Genomic DNA, 26500 nt, shown 5'->3' with positions numbered 1-26500 from the left:
ATTAGGCCAGGTGTGTCTTCACTGGCTGGGAAAACCACCTGACCATCTGCAGGTTGCCAGGCCAGCTGATGGAGTGCAGATCAGTACTTGTCACAGCCACTTCCCAGCCAAGGAATGCACACAACACACAGTATACAGTGGTACCTCTGGTTGCGAATGGGATCCGTTCCAGAGCCCCGTTCGCAACATGAGCAGAATGCAACCCGCGTCTGCGCATGCACGGATTACCGCTTCTGCGCATGACGTCATTTTGAGTGTCTGCGCATGCGCGAGCAGCGAAACCCAGAAGTAACCCTTTCCGGTACTTCTGGGTTGCCGTGGGACGCAACCTGAAAACGCTCAACCTGAAGCAAACGCAACACGAGGTATGACTGTGTAAGAGGTATAGGTTGGTTGCTAGAGAGCAATCAGGCAATATGCTTCAACAGACTGTTTTAAAGATTTCTTATCGGTGATAAAAACCTTTGGAATGCAGAGCGCCTCTATTCCGTGTCTTGCTCATTCACTGGCAGAATCTGAGAGTGGGCGGTCCTTAAATCTTCCCCAGCAGAGTAGTTTCTTGACGCCCAGTCTGTACCTTCCCTCTCTGCGCGGAAGCTTACTGCACAAGGAGGGCGTGGGTAACAGAGGACCTCTCTCCTCCCTGCTTTGCTCAGGCAAGGTGTCCTGGCACCGCCTCGCCTCCTCTGAGCCCTGCATCTCCTCTTCACTAGAGGCGTGGCTACTCTTCTCCGCTGAGGAGATGCTGCTTCCCACGATCTTTGGAGGCTCTCTGTAATCCATCCGGCTTTTCCCCTCTCGCCCCTGAGACGATGGCAGTTCCCTGACAGACTGTAATTAGCTCTTTATTATCAAAAGCAAACACTTACAAAGCCTTCTATGACTCTGAATATCCACGCTCTATGAAGCAGTTGCAGCAACAGGGGCCATGCCCCTCCATCACCAGCGCGTAAGCAGGCCAAGACTATCCCTGAGTGGAAGCTGCCTCTGCTCTTCCCACTTCCACTCCTCTCCTGCTTCTGGGAGACACTGGCACAGGAGAGGGTGGGGAAGCATCCAGCCCTTCATTGGCCAGACCTGCCTCTTCCTCTTCCTCCTCTTCCTCCTGTGCTCCACCATCCAGCTCTGAAGCTTCCCCTGTCTCTGGCTCTTGCCTCCTGGCTGGTACCAGTCCCCACGAAACACTGCCCCCCTCTCCTGAGTCAGACTCCAGGCTCCCTTTCCCCAAAGCACACTCATCAATGTCCTGCCAGTCCCTGCCACTACTGTCTTGAAAGTTCTTACTGAGTCCACTAAAAGGTAAAAAGGTAAAAGACCCCTGGACGGTTAAGCCCAGTCAAAGGGGGCTATGGGGTTGCGGCACTCATCTCACTTTCAGGCTGAGGTAGCCGGCGTTTGTCCACAGACAACTTTCTGGGTCATGTGGCCAGCATGACTAAATTGCTTCTGGTGCAACGTGATACCGTGACAGAAGCTAGAGCGCATGTAAACACCGTTTATCTTCCTACCGCAGTGGAACCTATTTATCTACTGGTACGCTTTCAAACTGCTAGGTTGGCAGGAGCTGGGACAGAGCAACAGGAGCTCACCCCGTCGCAGGGATTCAAACTGCCGGCCTTCCGATCAACAAGCCCAAGAGGCTCAGCGGTTTAGACCATAGCGCCAGCCACAGCTGTGAGACCTGAGTAGTGATGCTGTAAGTTGTAAGAGACTAGCTGTTCAACTAGCTGGTCTCTCTCTCTCTCTCTCTCTCTCTCTCTCTGTGTGTGTGTGTGTGTGTGAGAGAGAGAGAGAGAGAGAGAGAGAGAGAGAGAGAAACTTTACACACAGTGACTATGCTCCAGTGGATTCACTCTGTTCTGCAAAGGGTTTGGAGATGTACTGACACTCAAATCAATAAAGTTCTTTGTCATTTTCCTATACAGCAAGAAGACTGCCTTCTCCTGGTTGGAAGCTAAAATATATTTAACCCACAAGTTGAAATACGATCCATCAAAATTCCAAATTGTGATGTACAGAACCTAAGGTCAAGGAGTGAGGGGTTATCAAGATCCTATCTCACTCCCTTAGTAAGCATCTTTAAAAGCCAACGCTTGCAGTTTAAAAGAAAACGGATTTAAGGAAATTAGAATTTTTGATTATAAAAATAGGGAGAGTCATATAGCCCCCCCCCCCAATAATTCATTGTGGTTGGGCTATATAGATTCATCTTGAAATCCTGGCTCTATGTAACTGCATCTCTGTAACTTTTATACTGAAAATACAATGTGTGTGAGTCTGCCAATGTCTGCATGGCTATATGTTAGTTTGTGCATGTGTTCATGACAAACCAATAAACGTTATTTATAAGAAGGAATAAATGTGAGTGTGAGCAGCTATATAAAATCTAAGGGGGCTTCTCCGGCAAAGTGATTATTTCCATTTGGACACAAAAAGAATAGGTAGAGCATATGTGTCTCTGATTTAAGTATAAAATGGTGCAGACCTGTCATGTCGTGTTTGGACGTCAGTGGATTTGAGAGTAGCTTCTCCTGCCAGAAAACCTACCTGCTGGAATTCATGAACTTTTTCCACCACCACCATTGTGTGCATAATTCCCAGATAGGGAACACGAGTCTCGGTTAAACGCACACCTATTTTAATCCCCTCAAACTGTAAGCCACATGTTTTCCTGTTAATATCCATAAAGAATAAAAACAGAATTCACATGTATGGCTAAATGTTTAAAATGCAAGGTTCTGTCATTTAAAAAGTCAGGAATTTAGCATCTTTCGCTTCCCTTCCAGCTAGACTCGGTTGTAAGTTCATGAACTTGGTTATCTAGCATTAGCCACTTGTAAAAATATTAGCTTCTGGTTTTGTTGTTTCTACAGCAGGGGGATTATTTTCAGAGGACTCTGGCTTATTTTGGATTCTGAAGCTCTTAGCAAAACAGCTTCTGGAAAGCCTATAATATATTCCAACACCCTTCCCCCTTCACTTCAACTCCCTTCCTCCCAAAATAAACCATTTCAAATGCCAAATGAAGGGAAAGTGACAATAATAAGTGTGGCCTTATCTGATTTATTTGGGGAAGCCAAGCATTTAAAGGACAACAAGATGAAAACAACAAAGCTCTCTGCAACCCAGACAGCTTCCTTCTCCGCATTTGTAAACAAAGACCCGTCCTAACAGTTGAGCATCTCAAAACAACTAGAACTTGTGAACATCCAATGAAGTGGAATGTTGGAAGATTTTGGACAGATAAACAAAGCACTTGTTTACATGAAGCATAGTTGTCTGTTTATTATGCACTTGGACGCCTCTTAAAATATCGCAACCAAACTTTGCACGATGGTTCCTTAGATCAAAGAGCAAGTTTTAGTTTACATTTGGATAAAACAATTTTTGATTTTGATTTTTTTTTTAGAATTCCTGAGCAGTGCCAGGTATGACACTGCTACTCAACAATAAATTTACATTCATAAGACACATAGGAAATATATCACAAATCAGTAGGCCAGATTAACACATCAAAATAGCTGGATCATTCTGGGAAAGCCTGGGTGAACTGACAAGTTTAAACAGACACGTAAATGCCAGTATTGTAGATGCTTATCAGATGTTCATTGGGAATGTGTTCCAGAGGGCAAATGCCCCTGGAGTCCTACTGGATGTTTGATGAACCCTGGGAGCATACAACACTACTAAAGGTATTTCCCTCAAGAACCCAAGAGTAAAGAATCCAAGAGTCTGGGCAGGGGAATACAAGATAAGGAATTCTCAGAGGTAACCTGGTTCCAAAGTGTTCAGGGAATTACATGCTAACAGCAACATCTTAAACTTGGCCTAGTAGCTTGCTGGAGGGGGAAGATCTGAAGTAGAGAGTCTCTTCAGCAGGTTTCAGCCTCCTCTTTCAATTTTGATCTCTTTCAACCTCTAATTTTTCCAACCTTAAATTCAGTTCTTCACATTTCTGTGTCAGTTGGCAAGTTGTTTTTAAGCCCCCCCCCAATGCCTTGTGAAAAATTACCAGTAATTTAGTGTACTTTCTTCTTCTTTTTTAATATACTCATTTGTGTATGCACTTTTTGCCCGATTTTGGCAAGCAATTTTGCCTACTACGACACTTTTTATATGTTAACTTTCACTAATATCTCTGCAGTTTTGTACAAATTCTTTCAGTGGTGAAACACACCACCACAAAATTCAGACAAGTGTGATTTTTTTAAGGACGGCTATGTTTTGGCTCTCACGCTGTTTCAGAAAGTGCAAATTAAGCAGATTCACATTCACGTCCTACCAGATTTCTACCCCGTTCCTGCATGCACCAGAGTTTTTGATTATGATAGCTCATAGTTCGTAACTGGGGAGGGAGCCTATATAGGTAGAACAGGCTCAGACCTTCCCCCACTCCCCCACAATGTATGGAGCAGGTATGGAACACCTTCAGCCCACCAGAAGTTGCTGAACTATGGGTCCCATCATCCATGGCCATTAGCTATGCTTGCTTAATGTGATGGGACTTCAGAAACATCTGGGAGGACAGAGGTTCCTCACCCCTACAGGGTGGTGGTCCTAAGTGATGTGGATGCAATGGAGGGGACACAGCCACCAAGCACAGCCCCACTCTCTCCATCATGTAATGGTAATTGCATGAGGAGCTGGGCACACCCATAGGACTTCAGGATCAGGCTTAGGCAGGAGAAGTAAGGTATTTCAACTATAGCTCCAATAACCCCCCAAACACCCAAATGGAATACTTTTGTCCAACTTCCTCTCTGTTAGTAATGTGTAAAAAGGTTCATACCAAGGTGTGCCGGTCCTTTCACAGTAATTCTTGCACTGTGGCTCCCATGTGGCACAGCAATCACGGTTTCCTCCCCTAGGAAAATTAAAGGAACAGTTTCAGAAATTAAATCTTGCAAGGGAAACATAACTTCTCATAACAAACCTGATATTCAAAAGAGGAAGAGGGGGAAGGAGAAGAAGTTCACAAAGCATGCCTCAAAAATAAGTTACTTAAAACAACAGGAACATACGCACGTTATTAAGCACATTGTTCCAGGTTCTGCTCTCTGAAACACACTGTTATTAAGCCACATGTGGACTTAGATTGAGGAAAGATTGAGGGCACAAGGAGAAAGGGACGACAGAGGATGAGATGGTTGGACAGTGTTCTCGAAGCTACCAGATTGGGTTTGACCAAACTGCGGGAGGCAGTGGAAGACAGGAGTGCCTGGCGTGCTCTGGTCCAGGGGGTCATGACGAGTCGGACACAACTAAACGACTAAACATCAACAACCAACTTGTAAATCTGTCCAGCTACTGGACAATTATTTTCTGTTAATTAATGAAGTACACCAGTCATTCAATTTGCATCTAACTGTTCTGGTTTTATTTCCTCATAGCTGGAAAGGGTTTAAAAACAGTGGTGCCATGCAAGATTTCCTTTGCAAAAGAACTTCATGGCTGTTTAGCTGGATTTTGCACGCCCCTCATTTCCTGCACAGATCGTGGCTTTAACAAACAGTAAGATTTGCAGGAAACAACTGAACTACCTGGCACTAAATCCAAAGCCTTTACAGACTAGAGAACTGCAAATGAGAATCTCCCTCTAAATACCTGCAATTTGTTACAGAAGATCATTACTTCCATTTAAAAATGGGCTTTAAACAAAACTGATGATGGTGTTTCCTGTTTGGCAGGGGGTTGGACTCGATGGCCCTTGTGGTCTCTTCCAACTCTATGATTCTATGACACTTAGCAAGCTAACCCTCTTTTCTAAATGTTAATACAGCAACATTACTTAGGATTTTTATACAGTACTGCTTGTTCAAGCATGCTTATGTTTATATAAATGATCTTAGTACTGCTTACAATGCTCCAGCATTTGGTTAAATGTTTACAGTGGTCCAGCATTTATTATCTCTATGTTGCAGATGGACAACTCCAGTCAAACTCAGCTTGCCTCAAGTGACTCCATACCGCTTTCCCCATGTCCCACGAATGCATGGAAGTGGAAGGATAATTGGGACTATAATTGCTGTCTCCACTCCCAAAGCCTTTTTTTCACGTTACAAGGAAGGATCGTGTGCTTCACGCCTCCTTTCTGGTGCAGCTGCAAGGAGCTGCATTAGGGATGAACTGTGGTTTAGTGTCGTGTCTGAACCTTAAACTGTGGTGAATTTTAACTGCAGCTTGCAGAAACAAGCCAGCTTCACAACCCATGGTTTGAATTTTGGCTTCTTTCAACAAACCTTTCACAAGTTTGTCATTGCCTTCGGGCGTAGACCTGAGATGGCAGACTCTGGAGGCATTGAAAGAGGAAGAGGGAGGCGAGGCTGAGCAAAGCCTGTTTGAGGAAGTCTTTCCTGGGCAGGAGATAATGCTGGAACAAGAGTCCCAGATGCTTCTTCTCTCTCCTTGTGGATGAAGGAATGTTGTTGGAGCCTGGGAAGAGCTCAGAGCCTAAGCCTGGGGTGGCTGAACAGGATTCAGAGGAGATGGGGTCTGGCGTTGTGTCCCAGGGCTGGGCAACACCTCTGCCATTGGGAACAGATGCACACGCACACCAATGTAGTGCATCAGGCTAGACATTCTTACAAGGCTAATTCTCGCAATTGAGGCTATATTGCTGGATGGATGTTCAACCTGCTAGGATAACTTTGCCACTCTTGTGCAGTTTTGATCTTGGACTTTGGAATTCTGGTCTTGCTCCTAGCTCAGTTAACCTCTCCATCCCACTTGAAGAAGCTCTAGGACTGAGTTAGCTTTCACCTATTGCTGTACTTGCTTTGTAATAAAGGTATTTCTCAAGTAAGGGCCTTCTGCTGTAGTGACTGGGGCAGGAGCCAGGACAAAATCATAGTTAAAATTAATCAGAAATTAGTATGTTTGGATTAGGACATCTGAACAAGCTTCCACATGGATATCAACACTTCTGAACTCCTTCTTAAGGCCACACCAAGGAGCAGGAGAAGTGAAGAAACATACAACCACAAGGTTCACTTTAGCTTATCTGTGTAGCAACAAACCATGGTTAAGCATGACAGTGGTACCTCGGGTACAGAACTTAATTCGTTCCGGAGGTCCGTTCTTAACCTGAAACTGTTCTTAACCTGAAGCACCACTTTAGCTAATGGGGCCTCCCGCTGCTGCCGCACTGCTGCCGTGCGATTTCTGTTCTCATCCTGAAGCAAAGTTCTTAACTCGAGGTACTATTTCTGGGTTAGCGGAGTCTGTAACCTGAAGCATTGGTAACCTGAAGCGCCTGTAACCCGAGGTACCACTGTACATTTGAACACAGCCAATGAGCTCTCAGGAGTTCAGTTCTTACGAAAGAGAAACAGGATTTATGGGTGTAACTCAAAACACCCTAGAGTCAGCTTTGTGTGTGCAATGAGACATTTTAACTTATCCTTCAAATAAATAATTATCTTACCGTAGTACATGCCATATTTTGAGTTTGAAAAAACATTTGCAATGCAGGCAGTGGTGTTGGGGGGGAAAGAGTTGGGTCTTCAGAAGGCTCATTGTGAAAACACATGCCCTAGCTAAAAAGGGCCTAAAGGAACCCTTTAAATTGTAGACTTTGTCATTATTCCATTTTAAAATGAGATCCATTAGATTTAATCCAATAAACCACATAAGTGAGAAATTAAGTGCTCATGTGCAGTTTATGTGATTCACTGGGATTTAAGCAAGCTTAAATTCTTGACCTGTGGTCCATGTTTTTAGATTCCAGACCCCATCACACCTTAACTCTCCAGACTGTATAGCCTCAAGCCAGGTCTGATTAAAGGCTGGAAGTCCTTAAGATTTGCCATAGAAGCCTAGAGGATCATGCATAATTTGGCACTGTAAGGATCTGATCTTTTAAACCCATTTTATCCTTGAGGGGGATCATAAACAAATCTCAAACGTGTATAAAAGTATTTCCCCTAACCTGCGCCAGTTCATAAACTCCTCCAATAAAGGGATCAATTCTTCTATTGTGTTGCAAAAACCACTCCCTCTTTTGTTTTATTTTTGTTTAATTTCAGTGGGAAATGGGGTCAATCAGACCTAGAGACGTGGGAGGGAAAACTATTCTCTAATGGAAAACTATCCACTATGATATTTTTCTACTGGTTTTTTCCCCCTTCTAAGTATGCATAATTAAGAAACAACATATATGGATGGGTCAGATCAATAATGCCAAATATTTTTTTCCCTTATATGGAAAGCCTATCTGGGACACAGTGTAAAAACAGGGTTTCCCAAACTTGAGTCTCCAGCTGTTTTTGGACTACAAATCCCACCATCCCTGACCACTGGTCCAGTTAGCTAGGCATAATGGGAGTTGTAGTCCAAGGACAGCTGGAGACCCAAGTTTGGGGAACCATGGTGCAAAGGCTTGGAGGATCAGGCCATGATGCCCAGTTTTAGGTGGGGAAATATTTACAGATTAGCCATTTTACTATTACATTTGTGAGGGACAAGGGTGGCGCTGTGGGTTAAACCACAGAGCCTAGGACTTGCCGATCAAAAGGTCGGCGGTTCGAATCCCCACGACGGGGTGAGCTCCCGTTGTTCAATCCCAGTTCCTGCCAACCTAGCAGTTCGAAAGCACATCAAAGTGCAAGTAGATAAATAGGTACCGCTCCGGCGGGAAGGTAAACGGTGTTTCCATGCACTGCTCTGGTTCGCCAGAAGCGGCTTGGTCATGCTGGCCACATGACCCGGAAGCTGTACGCCAGCTCCCTCGGCCAATAAAGCGAGATGAGCGCTGCAACCCCAGAGTCGGCCACGACTGGACCTAATGGTCAGGGGTCCCTGAGAGACAAGTAGATAGCCCCTGGCAGGCTATTCTCACCCCCTTACAGCAGGAGGTGACAATGTGGTCAGTAGAATGCTAATATCATCTTGACCAACCTTCTGTTAATGTAGAGCCCATGAACCAACTTTAGCCTGCCAAGACTGTTCCTTCCCCTCTAGCTCCACACCTGGCATCCTATGTGCTGTTGGTGTGCGGCAGGTACCAATGTGGCTTCAAGAAAACAGCTGGGAGCTGCTCGAATTTTACTAGCTAAGAAGTGGAAAACGCAAGAATTACCAACGGTGGAAGAATGGCAGATGAAGATGTTGGATTTTTCGGAGCTAGCCGACCTGACCAGAAGAGTCCGCGACCAGGAGGAGGAGGAGTACCAGGAAGAATGGAGGAAATTTAATGACTATTTAGTTAAATATGTTGTTAAATTAATTGGAAAAAGGTTGCAATTACCAGCTAGGCTTAGGATTTAAATATGTAATGTGATGAATTAATCTGTTTAATGCTGAATTGGTAAGAAAGAAAGATGTTAAGTGATTAAGTTAAGTATTTAAGAATTTTGATTTGGAAAACCGTTAAAATAATATGCATTGAAGTTCAACTAAGGGGATACGAGGAAGTCACTTAACAATGTTAATAATTAAGTTTTAATTAATTAATAGTTAAGTTTTAATAAGGTTATGATTTATGTTTATTTGTTTGTGTGTTTATACGTTTGTGAAAATCAATTAAAAAAATTGGGGGGGGGGGAGGAAACAGCTGGGAGCTTAAAAGGAACTCCCAATGAATCATTTCTTTTCTGGAACAAGGTGCATTCCCCCCATCCATCAACTGATAGGCAATAGAAGCACGCCTTGCTCCAGGATCAGGAAGGAGTTTGCCTTGAACCACCCTGCTAGAATGGACTTCCCCCCTCCCTTTTTGCAGCTGTTTCAATACAAGCCCCTTTATGATCAGGTAGGTCCTTTGGTAAATCTATCTTGCATAGTTTCAGCAAAGTAATGCTTTAAACGCTTGGCAATTATTCAATACCCTTGTGCCTATCTTTATCCCCATTCAACTGGTTAAGTATTTAAGCCCTAGGCTGGGCTGCAAACCACTGCTGCTGATCTGTGACCCAAAATACCACCATCCACAAATCAACCAATTCTTTCTGCCAGTAGTCACAGCTCTTCTAAATATAGACAGAGCCTCTCTCTTTTTACGTTACCACAAAATAAACACCAGTTGCCTTCAAGAAACGGGTAATGCACACTGATTGCAAGAGCGATGTTGGGGTGGAGTTTTCAGACAACCGAAGCTACTGAAATAATAATAATAAAATGAAATTATGCTTGATGCAGAGGGGATGTATAGAAGTACAGGCACCCCCAAAATTGACATGTTTTTCCCCATACTTATCCATTTTTGTACCCCTGCTTGACACGTTTGAAGTGCATCTAACTGACCGCTGTTGAACAATGCTTGCTGGGCTACACAGAGATTTGGTTCGACTCAAACAGCTCTTCTGGGCTTCTTATGCTCCTCTTACACTTTTTTTTTTGGGGGGGGATATTAATAAGCACAATGGGAGCTCAACATGAACCACGATCTACCACCAAGCCTGCAGCTTTAAAAAGGTCTCTAGTCATCAAGTGTACAATCCATACACTTACTGAAACAAAACCCCTTATATTCTTGCAAAGTGGTGCACAGGGGGCCGTTAAGCCACACAGTTCTATTAAATCAATAAGACTATGCTGCTATATATGCATAGCAAAGAAAGTACATTCTAAATTCCTGCAATATTTTTTGAAGGGAAGCAGATGCAACCAAGTCCTACATTTAATAATGTCCTGATATATGGGCATGGCTGCTGCTGCACATTGAGAGAGCAGTGGGGTTTGTGTGACACAAAAGGGGGAAACATTGCCCATTTTTTCCATCCTTCATCTGCTGCAAAGGAGGATTTGGGTTATAAAACACCCACCATTTATTGATTGGTTGCTTAAGGCGACTTTTAGCCTACCCTTCGTCCCAATGGATTCAGTGAAGGGTACAAACCGAAATGCATACAATCATATAACCCCTCACAAACTCAGAACGATACATTAAATAAGCCATGGGTCACATTTCATATGCCCCATCTGCCTCGTGGGGATTGACCCTGTTACCAGGTGAGCAGCAAGTTACATCTACTGTCTGAATGGGAGGTGAAATAATGTGATACAATCTTCATGTAGTCATCATTGAAAGTAAAGGACTATGCGGCCTAGGATCCACATACCTACGGGACCGCCTCTCCTGGTATGCCCCGTGGAGGACCTTCAGGTCCACAAATAACAACCAAATAACCGCAAGGTGGTTAGATTGGTCTCAACTAGGGCCAGGGCCTTTTCAGTACTGGCCCCGACTTGGTGAAACGCTGTGTCACAAGCGACTAGGGCCCTGTGGGACTTGACATCTTTCTGCAGGGCCTGCAAGACAGAGCTGTTCCGCCTGGCCTTTGGTTTGGACTCAGTCTGACCCTTATGTTTCCCTCCCCTTATGGTTTTGATCTATGGGCTACTTTTAAAATGAGGCTGCATTTTAAATTGTATTTTAACCTGTTTTTTAAATTGGTTTGTTTCTCCCCCTCCCCAATTATGTTTTTATTGTAATTTTACTGGTGATAGCCGCCCTGAGCCCGGCTCTGGCCAGGGAGGTTGGGGTATAAATAAAAATTATTGTTGTTGTTGTTGTTATTAAAAATAAAACAAAACCACCATATGCCTAACCGTTTAGAAGTACTGTTGTTTCAGGAATTCATTCCTATGAGAGTGTGCATCCACAATCAACACATTGGGTTACAGCTGCTGGAACAGCCATGCTAGGTGTGGTAATCTCATTACTGCATATCAGGTGGAGTTATAATTTACCCATGATTATTTATGTTCATCTGGAAATCTTTACAAGGCCACTGAATCATGAAAGTTAAACCCACCAAAAGGCTATTAGTAACGCAATTAGAATAGGTTAAGAGTGCAGTGGGCAATCTTTTGGACTCAAGGGCCAAGTTCCTTTGTGGGGAAACAGGTAGCAAGTGGAGCCAAAGCGAGAAGAGGATACGAGAGACACCCTTTCTCTCTCGTCCCATCCTTCTCCTTCATCCATCTGTCAGGCTGCTGTCAGCGACTCCCACGGCCGGTTGCCCAGGAACGTACAAAGACAAGGAGATGATTCTTACCGTCCACTTTTTATTCAGTATTTACAGAGAGAGGCTATAGAACCCAGCCTCTTGGATAATGGAGTTGTCCCGAGTGAATCTCCACCCCCTTCCCCTTCTCTTCCGCTTCCTCATTCGCCAATCTCATCATCTCCTCTATGGGTGCTGGTAGGTGCCCTCTGTCTTTGAGCTCTTTGCTCTCCTACTTTCAAGGCTGGGTCTGGAATGCTTTCTAAAGACACTGTGTCCATCAGCTGTCAACCCCTGTTGCTTCCTCTTCCTCCTCCTCCTCTCCCATTATTTCTCAACTTTTCCCCTCCTCCACCTCTGAGCTGTGATCTCCCTCAACCCCCTGTTGTAATTCTAAACTGTCTTCCTCCTCCCTGGAAGGGTCAAGCTGAGGAGGCAGTCTCCACCGTTCCTCTTCTGCCCAGGCCCTGAAACCATCCATCTCCCATTCTCATACATAAACCCAAGGCATTTTTCAGCCAAAACTCTCCTGAACTCAGATGGGCGCCATTGCTATTATAAGAGAACAAGGGAGTCATTCTAAAAAATGCAGTGCTTTTTTTTAAATAAAAAATAGCACTGCATAAACCTCCTAAGAACATACGAAGAACCTACCTGATCAGATCGTCCCATCTAGCCCAACATCCTGTTCTCAAAGCAGCAGCCCAGATGACTGTGGGAAACTCTAAGGCAGGACCCATTCACAAGAGCACCAGAAACTGCTTCCAGAAACTGGTATTCAGAAGCACTACGGCCTCTGATTGTGGAGGTAGAATATAGCCATCATGCCTAGTAGTCATTGATAACCTTGAATCTGTCCAACGCTCAAGACTCTGAGGGCAGAACCAAACAAGATGGGGAGTCTCTTGCAGCTCAGCCCCACCCCTGTTCATAGAGGTGCTGTCTGTGGGTTTGAGTGTTGGAATGGGCCTGGGAAGACCCAGGTACAAATCACCACCCAGGTGAGGAGTGAGCCAGTCACTATCTCTCAGCCTAAACTACCTGATACGCTTGCTGAGATGATGAACTAGGCATATTTTGCATTCGACCTTCATCTATAATGTTTTATTTTGGTATTTTGCAATGTTCCACCCGATCCTTCAAGTTAGGTTGTGAACTGTCCTGAGATTTTATATAGATAGATATAGATAGATAGATATAGATAATCTCAGTATAAATTTGAGTTAAACAAAGAAATGTACTGTCACATGCAGTCAGTGTTCCAACACCAGAAGCTGTCTTATTCAGACCATTGAGCTATCCAGCTGGCAGCAACTTTTCACAGTTTTTGGGCAACTTTCCAAGGAAATGCCAGAGACTGGTCCTGAGGCCTTCTGCATGCAGTGCAGATCCGCTGCTATATAATAATAATAATTTATTACTTATACCCCGCCCATCCGTCTGGGTTTTCCCCGCTACTCTGGGCGGCTTGCAACAAGATATTCAAAACACAATAAAACACTAAACATTAAAAACTTCCCTAAACAGGGCTGACTTCAGATGTCTTCTAGAAGTCAGATAGTTGTTTCTTTCCTTGACATCTGGTGGGAGGGCGTTCCACAGGGCAGGCGCCACTACAGAGAAGGCCCTCTGCCTGGTTCCCCATAACCTCATTTCTTGCAGTGAGGGAACCTCCAGAAGGCCCTCGGTGCTGGATCTCAGTCTCTGGGCTGAACGATGGGGGTGGAGACGCTCCTTCAGGTATACTGGGCCAAGGCCGTTTAGGGCTTTAAAGGTCAGCACCACCACTTTGAATTGTGCTCGGAAATGTACTGGGAGCCAATGTAGGTCTTCCAGGAGTAGTGTTATAAGGTCTCAGCAGCCACTCCCAGTCACCAGTCTAGCTGCCGCATTCTGGATTACCGTATTTTTCCATCTATAAGACGCTCCCAATTTTTGCAGAAACAACCAATTGCCAGTCCACCCTCGGCACTATCCGTGTATAAGACGCCCCCTAATTTTTGAAGTGCTCTGGTCCATGGAGTCACGAAGAGTCGGACATGACTAAACGACTAAACAACAACAACAATTTTTGACATAATTTTTTGGGGGGAACATTAGTCTTATACATGGGAAAATACGGTAATTGTTTCCGGGTCACCTTCAAAGGTAGCCCCACGTAGAGCGCATTGCAGTAGTCCAGCTGCAGTCCAGCCATTTGCAGCAACTCAAAAAACCTACACATCCTATTTGATTAGAAACAACTGTGGCACAAATATATATGCCAGAGCTATACTATCTGGGAACCTGGAAACTGCAGGCAGCCCACCAGCTCTGCGTGCAAGTGGGATCTCTCTTCCCCACAGAAAGGTTGCTGTATGGAGTGCTTCTGTTTATGGCTCCAGCCCGCCAGAGAGTTATGTGCAATGCAGGCACTGTAAATGACTGCAGTGGTCTGGAGAAGAGTGGGGGCTCGTCTCCCTTTCCTTTGTTGTCGCCTCTCCCCAACTTGCAATGCATACCCCAGCACATGGGCTGAGAAACGGGGAAGAGAGGTGTTTAATGCCAGGAGTTCTCTGCCTCAGACACTCTCTCTTCTCCCCTACGGAAGGTCTCGTGGGATCGCAAGCACGCCGCCAATTCACAAGCAGCGACATACGTTTTGGAAACCTGCTAATACTTCCAAAGAGTTAAAAAGCCAGCACATTCCAAAGTTGGGGGGGGGGAGAGAGAAATGAAGTCATTAAATTCTAAAACCAGCAAGACAGACCTCAGGAAATAAAAAAGGACTTATGGGTCATTAGACAGATAAAATCCATCTTAGCCTGGTGCCACATCATTCAACAGAAAGAAATACCAGAGCTTGCAGCTTATTCTCATTGAATGTGGTATCGCCAAGCAAAATCTCCAAAATTCTGGAGAAGGGGCTCAGGTGAGACCACAGAGGTAGAAGAAACAGCCCTAACACAGTAAGCCTTTTCTGCCCACGACGGAATGCAATATTGTTCCGTTCCCTTATGATACTCATTAGGGCATCGGCTTTCAGCCATAAGCACTTGACTGGTTTGAGGCAAACGTCCAGAGGATCCTCTTGAAACCTTTAAACAACGAGCTGATTTGTGAGATAGCTGCTAAAATAATTTCAAATGTTTCTTTTCCATACAGAAGAGATCTGATAGAGAGGGAGACTCCCTCTCTATAAGACATCTGGAAAGAAAACGCTGCTGCTTATTGACCTGTAACTGCTTTAGGAAATTGCTTAGAAAAGGGAATTCTAAACTCAAAACGCTTTTAATTTACCAGAAAAATAGTAATCACATTTTTATCTATTTACCTGGATCTTTCATTCTCCCTCTCTCTCTCTCTCTTATCTGGCTGCATCACTGCTAGCGTAAAGACAATAGCTTTCAAACTTATTTGCAGTTTACAAAAAAGAAGCACAAATCAATTTTTGTGCTTAAAACTCACACACAACTGTGTTGAGGTTCCACCACAGGGGTCAGCAAACTTTTTCAGCAGGGGGCTGGTTCACTGTCCCTCAGACCTTGTGGGGGGGGGCAGACAATATATATATATAAAATGAACCTATGCCCCACAAATAACCCAGAGATGCATTTTAAATAAAAGGACACATTCTACTCATGTAAAAACACGCTGATTCCTGGACCATCCGCGGGCCGGATTTAGAAGGTGATTGGGCCGGATCCAGCACCCGGGCCTTAGTTTGTCTACCCATGTTCTACCATCTCCACTTCTCCTACCACTTCCACGCATTCTCTCCCACCACATCCCAACTCTCCATTTCTCCTGCCTTCGTTTTTCTGCTGCTAATGCAGCACTGGCAATCTTTCCCCCCCTCTTCTCTGAGGAAAAAAATTCATTTTTCTCTTCAGAGGTTCCTTCCTCAGAGCAAGGCACTCAGCATGAAGGTGGGCCAGGATAGTGCCTGTAGCATTGCTTTGATTCAGTGGCTAATTTTGTTTAGTAACATCACATTTGTAACTAAATTTTTAAAAAGGATTTCTAGCCATGGAATTTCTGCCAGCGCACTCACTTTCACAGGCCACTTCACCCAGAATGCTTTCCTGGTGTAGGGCTGGGCAATATCTGGTTTTCAACCTTGTGATGTACAGTGGTGCCCCGCAAGACGAATGCCTCGCAAGACGGAAAACTCGCTAGACGAAAGAGTTTTCCGTTTTGGAGGTGCTTCGCAAAACGAATTTCCTATGGGCTTGCTTCGCAAGACGACAATGTCTTGCGAGTTCCTGCTGGTTTTTTTCCTCCCCCCCCCCCCACTTTTTCTAAGCAGCTAAGCCGCTTATCAGCTGATCCGATCAGCAGATAAGCCGCTAAAAGCCGCTAATAGCGCTAATCCGCTAATCTCTCAATGGGCTTGCTTCGCAAGGCGAGAAAACCGCTAGACAAAGAGAATCACAGAATGGATTCTTTTCGTCTTGCGAGGCACCACTGTATCATCAGCTAAACACTGCAATATTTTTTTTCTTTACAGCACTGGACTTTCTTTTCACTTCCAGGCACATCCACAGCTGAGCGACCTTTCGGCTTTGGCCCAGCCACTTCATCAGCTCTGAATCTACTTGTACTCATCCTCCGCTCTTCCTCAGTAGCATGTAGGATGCCTTCCAACCTGAGGGGCTCATCTTCCAGTGTCATAACTTTTATATGCCTGTTGTTTTTGTCCATGGAGTTTTCTTGGCAGGGATACTGGAGTGGCTTGCCGGTTCGTGCTCCAGGTGGATCACGTTTAGTCAAACTCTCCACTATGACCTGTCATGGGTGGCCACGCATGGCATAGCTCATAGATATCACCCAACTCATGTGGGAAGGGATGTCAACTGGGGTCTGCAGGGTGGTCACTGCCACTATCTTTCTCTATCCTGCTCCAGGCAAACTTTTGGGACTTGGGCGGGGGAAGAGCAGATAGGGGGCAGCAGTGGCTACTCACAATTTTTGACATGAGGACCTTCCTGAAGATGGAAAAAAACTGTCCATTTTGGTTTCTCTCCATTTCTCTCTCTTTTTTCAATATTAAATTCAGATCACTACAATTCCACATTAGTTAGTATTTTTTGTCCACCTCATAATTTTAGTGCAAATTTCTCCTGCTATACACATTTTATATGCAAGTTTGCCTAATATATGTGCTCCTGCAAGCAATTTCACCCAATATAGTGCATTTTGTATGCTCCTTGCACTAATGTAAGCATCTTTATGCACACTTAACCCCAGTAAATACAGTGGTACCTCGGATTACAGACGCTTCAGGGTACAGACTCTGCTAACCCAGAAATAGTACCTTGGGTTAAGAGCTTCAGGATGAGAACAGAAATCGTGCTCCGGTGGCGCGGCAGCAGCAGGAGGCCCCATTAGCTAAAGTGGTGCTTCAGGTTAAGAACAGTTTCCAGTTAAGAATGGACCTCCAGAACGAATTAAGTACTTAACTCAAGGTACCACTGTACATTTCGTACATTTTACCTGACTGCAGAATTGCATTGCAAATAATGGAGAAGTGGAGATTTCAAAGGATGACTGTGTTCCAGTTTGCCTGAGTTTCACAAAGTTTCAATTTGGTAAGATGCCTTTCAATGCAAACTGAATGAAAGTTGTCCTCCACCCCTAGCGCTGCTTGGGTCGAAAATTGCTCATGAGCAATTAAATAGGGATGTTAACTTTTACAAATTCCTCTGCATCAAACTTCAACACGTATCTAGTGCAAATCACATGCACTACCTCTCTTATCGCTTCCTCGAAGCATCCGGAACAAATCCAGAACTATTTTGCATATGAACACTTGTATATGGGGAACGTTCATGGGGCATGAAGGGATGTGAATGAAGACCTTGTTTTCCCTAAGGGCGGGCGGACATAGCTATTGTCAGATTTCTCCAGTGTGTTTGCATTAGGACATTCACAGAAGAATTGAAACTATGTCAAGAACTCTGGACAACACTCTACAAAGCCTTGTTCAGTTCTTGTCTGCATCAAGAATGGAATATTTTCGGATTATGTTTTGCCAGTCACTAAAACAGTAGAAAAGTCAGAGAGAGAGAGAGAGAGAGAGAGAGAGAGAGAGAGAGAGAGAGAGAGAAGGGAGGAGTTCAACCCTAAAAGCTTTCCAGTAGACAGAATTGATATTGATGCTGATGGGAGTTCCATGCACATAAGGCCTAAGATATTCCACTTTCCCAGAGGTCAGGCAGGTTTTATAACTTATTACACTTTCTTTTTGAATATCATCAGTCAAATGCTTGATCATTTCCCCAGAAAGTTTGGGGGGTGGTGGTTTGGGGCTTGACAACTTACTGGCAGCGTTGCCTTTCTAAAAAGGCGATCAGACTATTAGGCTGACAGCTTACTTCCTATGTTCAAAGCAGCTACTTTTGTGCCGTTTGACCTCACAATTTCAGCAAAACGTCCACTATTCGGTACTTCACCTATTATGGCTGCGAACCAATTCAGGAACCATGCACGTTAACCATAAACTCAGGTGTTGAGTTACGATGGCTACGTGTAGCCAAACAGGACCAACGAGAAAACAGAACAAATGATCAGCATGCTCAGGAAAATGCCAAGGTTTGCAGAAATTAAAATAATAATAAGGGGGAGGGGGCAGAACCCAAAAACAGTCCAATGGCAAATGCGGGGATGGAAGGAAGGGACGTAGATGGGAATGGGAGTGGCAGTGGGATGAAGTACCTTGGCGAAAGGCATGGCTGGCTGGAAGCCTGAAGTGGAGTACTCCATATCCCAGAGTTATGTTTCAGGCCCCACTGGTTTTGATTTGCTTAATTACCTCTTGTGATCTGTATTTGCCTAAACAATTAATTACGTCAAAGCAATCTGAATCTGTTTTGATCTGCAATGTGCTTTTGAGATGCTGAAGTGGTGCAAGGGGGTTATAATTACAGTAATACCTCTGGTTATGAACCGTCCTTACGCACACTTCGGGTTACGAGCTCCACTAACCTGGAAGTAGATGCTCCTGGTTGCGAACGTTGCCCCGGGATGCAAGCAGAAGTCGCGTATCAGAGGCGTGCACACAGCGGGGAACCCCATTAGCGAAGGCGCGCCTCAGGTTAAGAACGGTTTCGAGTTGAGAATGGATCTCCGGAACGAATTAAGTTTGTAACCAGAGATACTACTGTATCCACTTGTTGAAAGGAAAGGCAATATTTTCTTTCACAGCTCCTGTTACAGTCAACCGCCAGGAATACAGCAGTACAGTGTTAGAAACTCAGATATATAAGGACCCCTGACGATTAGGTCCAGTCGTGGCCGACTCTGGGGTTGCAGCACTCATCTCACTTTATTGGCTGAGGGAGCCAGAGAGCAGCTTCCAGGTCATGTGGCCAGCATGACTAAGCCGCTTCTGGTGAACCAGAGCAGCGCACGGAAATGCCGTTTACCTTCCCGCTAGAGCGGTACCTATTTATCTACTTGCACTTTGACGTGCTTTCGAACTGCTAGGTTGGCAGGAGCAGGGACCGAGCAACGGGAGCTCATCCCGTCGCAGGGATTCAAACCGCCAACCTTCTGATCGGCAAGTCCTAGGCTCTGTGGTTTAACCCACAGCACCACCCTCGTCCCATCAGATATATAAACTAGGTGCCAAATGGCTCCTTAAACCAAGGTTACGGTCGCCAAAACGGAATGTCAAGTTGCCATTTTGGGGCAAGACAGCTCTGAAGTCTTCATTTTTCAAATGACGGACAGACTGTGGTGATTATCAGTTAAACATCCGGCTAGTTAAGATGATAACCTTGATCTAGGTGAAGAACTTTGGGTCCTAGCTTAGTTCTCAACCCTGCCTCTCACCTTGTCCTTTGGACCTGGCTTCTGGCTTGCTCTACGACTTCCTCCTCCTGGCTCCTGGCACACCTCAAGGTTAGCCCTGGCACAATGCCTTGTGGTCATGCTCTTTTGCCGTAGTTACTTGGCAAGACATTCGTAAGAGCTGCAAATGTTATACACACCTCAGCTGATGTGGTATCACTAAGAGAAACTATGTTTTCCCATTCCTTTCCCTCTAGGGACCATTTGGCTAAACAACTTCCATATGCTACATGAGCAACAGTGGGGGGGGGGGCGCCGGGGGCAACGTTTTGCTTTTTTAAAAAACTATGCACCGCAACAAGTCAGTGACAAAGAACGACTTATGTAAAATACGACTTTAGGCGCTGTATTGCTTACATGCATTGTAGAGTCACACCTTTCCGCCCCAAGAATGAAATGAAAGATTTAGGCAGGATTCCATCTCGAAACCCCACTGAAGTGGAATGATGAGGAAACCGTGTAACCGTGGCTTTGATCCAAAGAACATCAAGACCAGTGGGAGTCTGCAGTGCGCCGTTTTGCGCCGAGATGCAGAGGGGGATCAGGCCCTCAATAAAGCCAACCATTTCTCAAAGCTTTGTTTGAAGCTCCCATTCCTGGCAACGGTTCAACGTCTCAATAAAATCGCAGCACACTTAGAAACGAGCAAGAAGCTGAGCTTCTTGGTGAGATGCTGTCTCAAGCCAAACTCCAGCTGCTTCCACCTCACAACAGGAGCCTCAGTACTCTCCGGCCTTGCATCAGATTGGCTGCCTCCTCTCTGATCTGTAGAAGTTCCTCCTCCCTTGCAACCACACAGGGCCATGTGCATTCTGTCTGCCCTCTAGGCCATGGGTAGGCAAACTAAGGCCCCGGGGCTGGATCTGGCCCAATGACCTTCTAAATCCGGCCTGCGAATGGTCCGGGAATCAGTGTTTTTTTTCCATGAGTAGAATGTGTCCTTTTATTTAAAATGCATCTCTGGGTTATTTGTGGGGCATAGGAATTCGTTCATCCCCCCCCCCAAAAAAAAAAATATAGTCCGGCCCCCCACAAGGTCTGAGAGACAGTGGACCAGCCCCCTGCTGAAAAAGTTTGCTGGCCCCTGCTCTAGGCAATCCAATGGCTAAACTGAAGAAGTGCAGTCAGAATAAATTATGCAAATCCAGTCAATAAATTGATTCATTATCCGTACTCAATCTGCTTCTAAGGGTCAAGTTTCCAAAAAATTCTTTCTTTCTGACTGTCTTTGCCAATAATTGGGAAATAGACATATCAGAGGCTGGAAACAGATCAAGGCTGAAAAGGAAGTTATTGCAACTACTTGGGTGATCAGTTGTCCAGAGGCTAGTAAACATTGTCTCCAACTGACCGCAAAAACCATTCTTCTTCCACTTTGTGGCAACAAAAAAGTGTGTAAGGTAGTAATGTTTTTTTTATATATAAGTTTGTAACTTTCATGGACACTATCTACAAGGCTGGGGTGTATTATTCTTCCATTTCCCTCTAAGTGTTTCACATACATTATCTCAGTAAACATCAGGAGCAGCCAGCGCAGGAGGGCAACGCCATAGAGCTGCCCTCCAAACGTTTTCATGGCTGCTGCTGACCTGTATGTCTGGTGGCAGGGAAGGGTGGTCATGAGATCAGGGCTCTGTGGGTGCATGGATGGGAGCACCAGGTTGGCTTCACTGGTGCAGCCACACAGCCCTCAGGCTCCACTGCCCAGGTAAGCAGCCTTATTATCACCCCCTCGCACCTGCTGCTTCCGATAAACATTATAACAACCTTGTAAGGTTAGCATAGCATAATCTTATCAAATCTTTATTGCTAGGGATTATGACCAGCAATAAAGAAGCAAAATAAGGAGCACACAAAACACATTATCCTAATTGTATATGGTAGGATAAAATAAAATAAATTTAAATAAAATAAAATAAAAATGCTGCATTTTTTTTTTAAAAAAAATGGACACAAACATTTTAAAACTTGAAGTCGCAAAGAGGAAAATTGCAAAATGTCTTGGGTCAGTTCCTCTTGGGTTTGGCTTGCTGCAGCACAATATTTTGTTAGGAAAACATTCTTTAAGGAACAGATAAAAGTTCCTGGAAGCTTTAAGGTGGTTCCAGAATTTTCTTTAGTGTGTAGGAGTGGCACTCTAGGCTTGATTGGTGTCAGCTGGAGGTGCAAATAAAGGGAGGAAGTTGCAGGCTGCAATTTCTGCACGAGGAAAGCACACGGACACACCATCAGCACGCATGCTCACAACAAGGTTGGAAGTAAGACAATGTGTGCTGCTGATACTGTCTGTTTTGCTGTGTCAGGATTGTTAATTACTGGACTGAGATTACACCTTGCTGGAGAGATAAAGAAGGAATGTAAATAGCTTGTATATAATAGTAACAGAAACGTTTGTGCAATCAGTCAAGCAATAAAGCAGCTCTTGACTGTGAATTTGAGTATGACTTCTGTTCTTGTCCTCTGCCTCCGGGGAAAACTCTTGCTACAAACAGTAAGAAGTGGTTTTACCGAGGTGCCACCACACAAGCAAGAAAGCTCAGCAGAAGTGTGTGGGCAGTAACCTCTGCCAGTGTGGTGTAGTGGTTAAGAGCGGTGGAGTCGTAATCTGGTGAACCGGGTTCGCATCTCCACTCCTCCACATGCAGCTGCTGGGTGACCTTGGGCCAGTCACACTTCTTTGAAGTCTCTCAGCCCCACTCACCTCACAGAGTGTTTGTTTTGGGGGAGGAAGGGAAAGGAGAATGTTAGCCGCTTTGAGACTCCATCGGGTAGTGATAAAGCGGGATATCATCAAATTCAAACAACAACAACTCCTCCTCCTCTTCCTCCTCCTGGCAGAGGATGTCAGGGCCGGGGGCAAGATGGCGGGGTGGGAGCAGGAACGGAGGTCCAGAAGCCAGGAGTCCAAAAGCCAAGAGTCTGAGCGTCAGAGAACTGGGAGTCATGAAGTCAAGGGTCCGAGGATCAAGAAGCAAAGAGTCATGAAGTCAGGGGTCCGAGGATCAAGAAGCAAGGCAGGGAATGTGTTGCTGTGGCAAAGAGCCGAAGGGAAAACGCTGACCTTATATCCCTTCCCAGCTCTTGCCACCAGGTGCTGTGAGTTACCAATCAGCCTCACCTGTGCGGCCGCGCCTTTCCTCTTCAGAACAAACTTAGGAAGGCCCCAGTCCTGCAAAGTCCTATTGTCACAGGGCCTGGCTCATGCACACACACCTGACAACCTCTAATATATCTGGCCACACTGAGAGTGACAGGTGCATACTGGTCTGTCCTGGCAGATTTAATAAAAGAGTATCATTTAGTACTCTCTCTCTCTCTCTCTCTCACACACACACACACACAGCAGATGGGGATGACTGAATAAAAGATGAAACTGCGGGGGGGAAAGAAGGTAGTAGCTGGCTTTGGTTACCCTGTGGATGAGCTAAATGTTGACCCAGGCATGGTGGCAGCTGGTCAGGCCCAGACTTGGGAATGCTGCAAGTCATCCGGCCTTTAAGCCACTCCTGCCTCACCTTCCCTCTGCTCAACACTCACACCTTTCTTCAGCATCCAGACTTCTCAAATTTTGTGGAGACAAAAAGGAAAACAAACAACGGCAGAAGCCTCTCAAAATCTGGTGCTGCACACATGGATGTCATGATAATATAACGGCTTTCATCCTGTTCAACGGTACCTCTGCTTGTATCCCAAACCCATCTTATGTCCACTTCTATCTCATTTTAAATTATGCTGGGGAAATACTGTTGAATAAGGGGATGCGGGTGGAGCTGTGCCGATCAGAAGGTTGGCGGTTCGAATCCCCGTGACGGGGTGAGCTCCCGTTGCTCGGTCCCTGCTCCTGCCCATCTAGCAGTTCAAAAGCACGTCAAAGTGCAAGTAGATAAATAGGTACTGCTCCGGCGGGAAGGTCAACGGTGTTTCCGTGCGCTGCTCTGGTTCGCCAGAAATGGCTTAGTCATGCTGGCCACATGACCCGGAAGCTGTACACCGGCTCCCTCGGCCAGTAAAGCGAGTTGAGTGCCGCAACCCCAGAGTCGGTCACGATTGGACCTAATGGTCAGGGGTCCCTTTACCTTTACCTTTTAAGAGGGACCCTGCAGAAAAATGTTGCATCAGGTTCCATCTAGCCAGCCACAAGCTGTTCCAGGATATTCCATGCCATACACAAATACCGTTTCCCATCACCCGCCACCTCCCGCATCAGAATCCTGCAGCCACTAAGCACGCTCAGTTGTCGTGTGCCACTCCAGCGCCAGATCCCGCAGAATAAGGCTGAGCAGGAGCTGCAGAACCAGAGAGCTCCGAGTGAACCACTGGGGGTTAGAGGATTAGAATGAACGATAATTAACTTACTTTTCTCTGGCGAAAGGTGTGTCTTAGTTTGCCCCCTCACCAGCCTGCACGTTGAGCCATCTCCTGCACAGACCCCACAGTTGTCCTCTTTGGCGTTACTCCCGAGTTGCCGATCACAGCCAACCGCCTGCCAATGTCAACAGGACAGTCAGAAAAAGGGGCAAAGTTGTTACAGGCCTTCCCTCAGTTTCTTTAATAAAATAATAATAATGTTATCTCACTGAAAAATTGAAATTGCAGTATTTAAAAAAAAGAGGACTCAGTTTTGCATATGTGTGTGTGTGTGTGTGTGTGTGTGTGTGTAAGCACGTACTATAGCTAACCACAAAAGCAAATAACAGCACTTCACAAAAGCTTGCACACACACAAACAGCCTTTCTGCCAAGGTACCCAAGGCGGTTTACAATTTTAAACTACTAAAACAAGTAATATAAAATGTAAGTTGGCTGGGCGGAGGGAGGAGACGACAGTCTAGCAGAAGGCCTTGATGTTTTCTCTTGCTTCGCTTGTTCACTGGTCGAACCAGGGTCATCGTCTTCTTCTCATGCACACACACAAACATGTGTGTTTGTGTAAAATAACTGTTTTAATTTAAACAGAAGTCCCAGACTACTCACCATAACAGGCAAGACAGTGAGTGGGTGACCCTGAGTGTGCCTACTCAGTTTAATTCTCATGTACTAACTGCAGATGGGAAACTTCAGAAGTCTTGCCCGTCTCTTATTAGCCCTCTGTATCTTTCTGCTGGACTTTAGACAGAGCAGGCCTTCGAAAACAGAACTGCCCTCTGAAAGCCTTCAAGCTGTTAGCATATAAATGATGTACAGTGGTGCCTCGCAAGACGAAATTAATTCGTTCCGCAAGTTTTGCCGTCTAGCGAATTTTTCGTCTTGCGAAGCACGGTTTTAACGGTTTAACAAAGTCGCAAGACGTTTTCGTCTTGCGAAGCAAGCCCATAGGGAAATTCGTCTTGCGAGGCAAATCGCAAACCTTTCGTCTAGCGAGTTTTTTGTCTTGCGAGGCATTCGTCTTGCGAGGTACCACTGCATATATAAATAAACAATAAAAAGTAATAGCGCATCCTATGTAACGTGGCTGCTCTATAGGTTTTGTCCTCATTCGTTCAAAAGTGCATCTTGATTCTCACATCCGAGCGGGATGGGGACGACGACTTTAAAACAACTATTCTCATGATAGCAGTCAAACCTATTTTGGTATTCCTGTCTCAGAAATATGGGGATTTCTTGTGAGCTGAATGCTATTCCCTCCAATGTAACTCTGAAGATATCTGTAACTCTGTTGTTTAGAGTTGCCTTTCATCACTTACTAACTTCAGAGGCAAGAAAAGCATTAGAATAACCTTAGTTCCCCATCCAAGCAGAATCCTGGCTTCAGATCAAGAATTAAGAACCCTTGGCTGGCTGCAAATCACAGTCCCATCACATACTCCCTTCCGTGGTACCAGTTTATTCAGTAATTTTACCTTTTTGGAAAACATAAGTGTACCAATTATTTTAAATTGAATTTTACTGAACTTTTTCAGACACCACAAACTAATTATATAAACAAAGCACAGCATATTGGGGGGGGGGAGACCATTTGCTAGATGTGTGGGCCATTAAAATGCTTTTCTGAGCAGCTGTTAGTATCTCATTTTTGTATGATCTTACTAGTGAATCCCAATCTCCCTTGCTAACCACCCAGAAATGAATTTGCTCAGCCTACAAGGCCATTAACAGTGTCAAACACAAATTAAAAGTACAGATCATACAATCACCATAAAATGAAATTTCCATCGGGAAAACATTTAATGGCTTTATCGATAAGCACGAATCCCTTTTACAAATCATGGCTTTTTTGTTTTGCAAATACCTTTCCTCAGCTTGCTGGCTGCCGCATTTTGAAGCTCTGCTTGGGCAGCTAAGCTAACCATACATAAGACATTCTTCTGATTTATCCTAGACTGCTTAGGGAGTAAACGCCTTTGATTTTCAATGGGGGAAATTATAAACAATTAAGCTTATGATGAATAACATTCTACATGAAATGCAGAACTGCTGAGCTGCGTCCAGCGTTCTCTGTTGAACCGGTGAGTTTTAATGGTGCACATAATTTCATTTATGAAATATCTGCTACGAAGCACCTCAAAGCGATTTCACAATACAATTCAAAACCAGTGCTATTTTTCTAGCTGGGACACACCATGGTCGCTCCCCCCCCCATTGTTCTCTTATAATGGCAATGGCGCCCACCTGAAAGGTGCCGGAACTGAGTTCTGGTGAGTTCCAGCTGGAAAAATAGCCCTGTACAATCCATGTACAAGACAGGCGCACACATACTAACCAATTAAAACATAAACCCAAATA

At 45.0% G+C, this 26500-nt stretch overlaps 1 protein-coding gene across 3 annotated transcripts in view; it reads right to left on the bottom strand.

The window, feature by feature from the left end:
* The window catches only part of ADAMTSL3 (ADAMTS like 3), a 285673-nt gene that overhangs the window by 109459 nt on the left and 149714 nt on the right, over nucleotides 1-26500 (bottom strand). For all 3 annotated transcript variants that reach the window (XR_014213399.1, XM_082198243.1, XM_082198244.1), the window contains 2 exons: nucleotides 24135-24261; nucleotides 4790-4864 (listed from right to left, as the gene is read on the bottom strand). Coding sequence is in view for 2 of the 3 variants with exons in the window: in XM_082198243.1 (XP_082054369.1) it covers nucleotides 4790-4864; nucleotides 24135-24261 (202 nt within the window). In the remaining variant the exon portion in view is untranslated. The remainder of the gene's footprint in view (nucleotides 1-4789; nucleotides 4865-24134; nucleotides 24262-26500) is intronic.

The sequence above is a fragment of the Podarcis vaucheri genome (assembly GCF_965113315.1).
Source record: "Podarcis vaucheri genome assembly, chromosome: 14".
Taxonomy (NCBI): domain Eukaryota; kingdom Metazoa; phylum Chordata; class Lepidosauria; order Squamata; family Lacertidae; genus Podarcis; species Podarcis vaucheri.
Note: the sequence above shows the minus strand (reverse complement) of the source record. Positions and strands in the feature narration are given on the sequence as shown.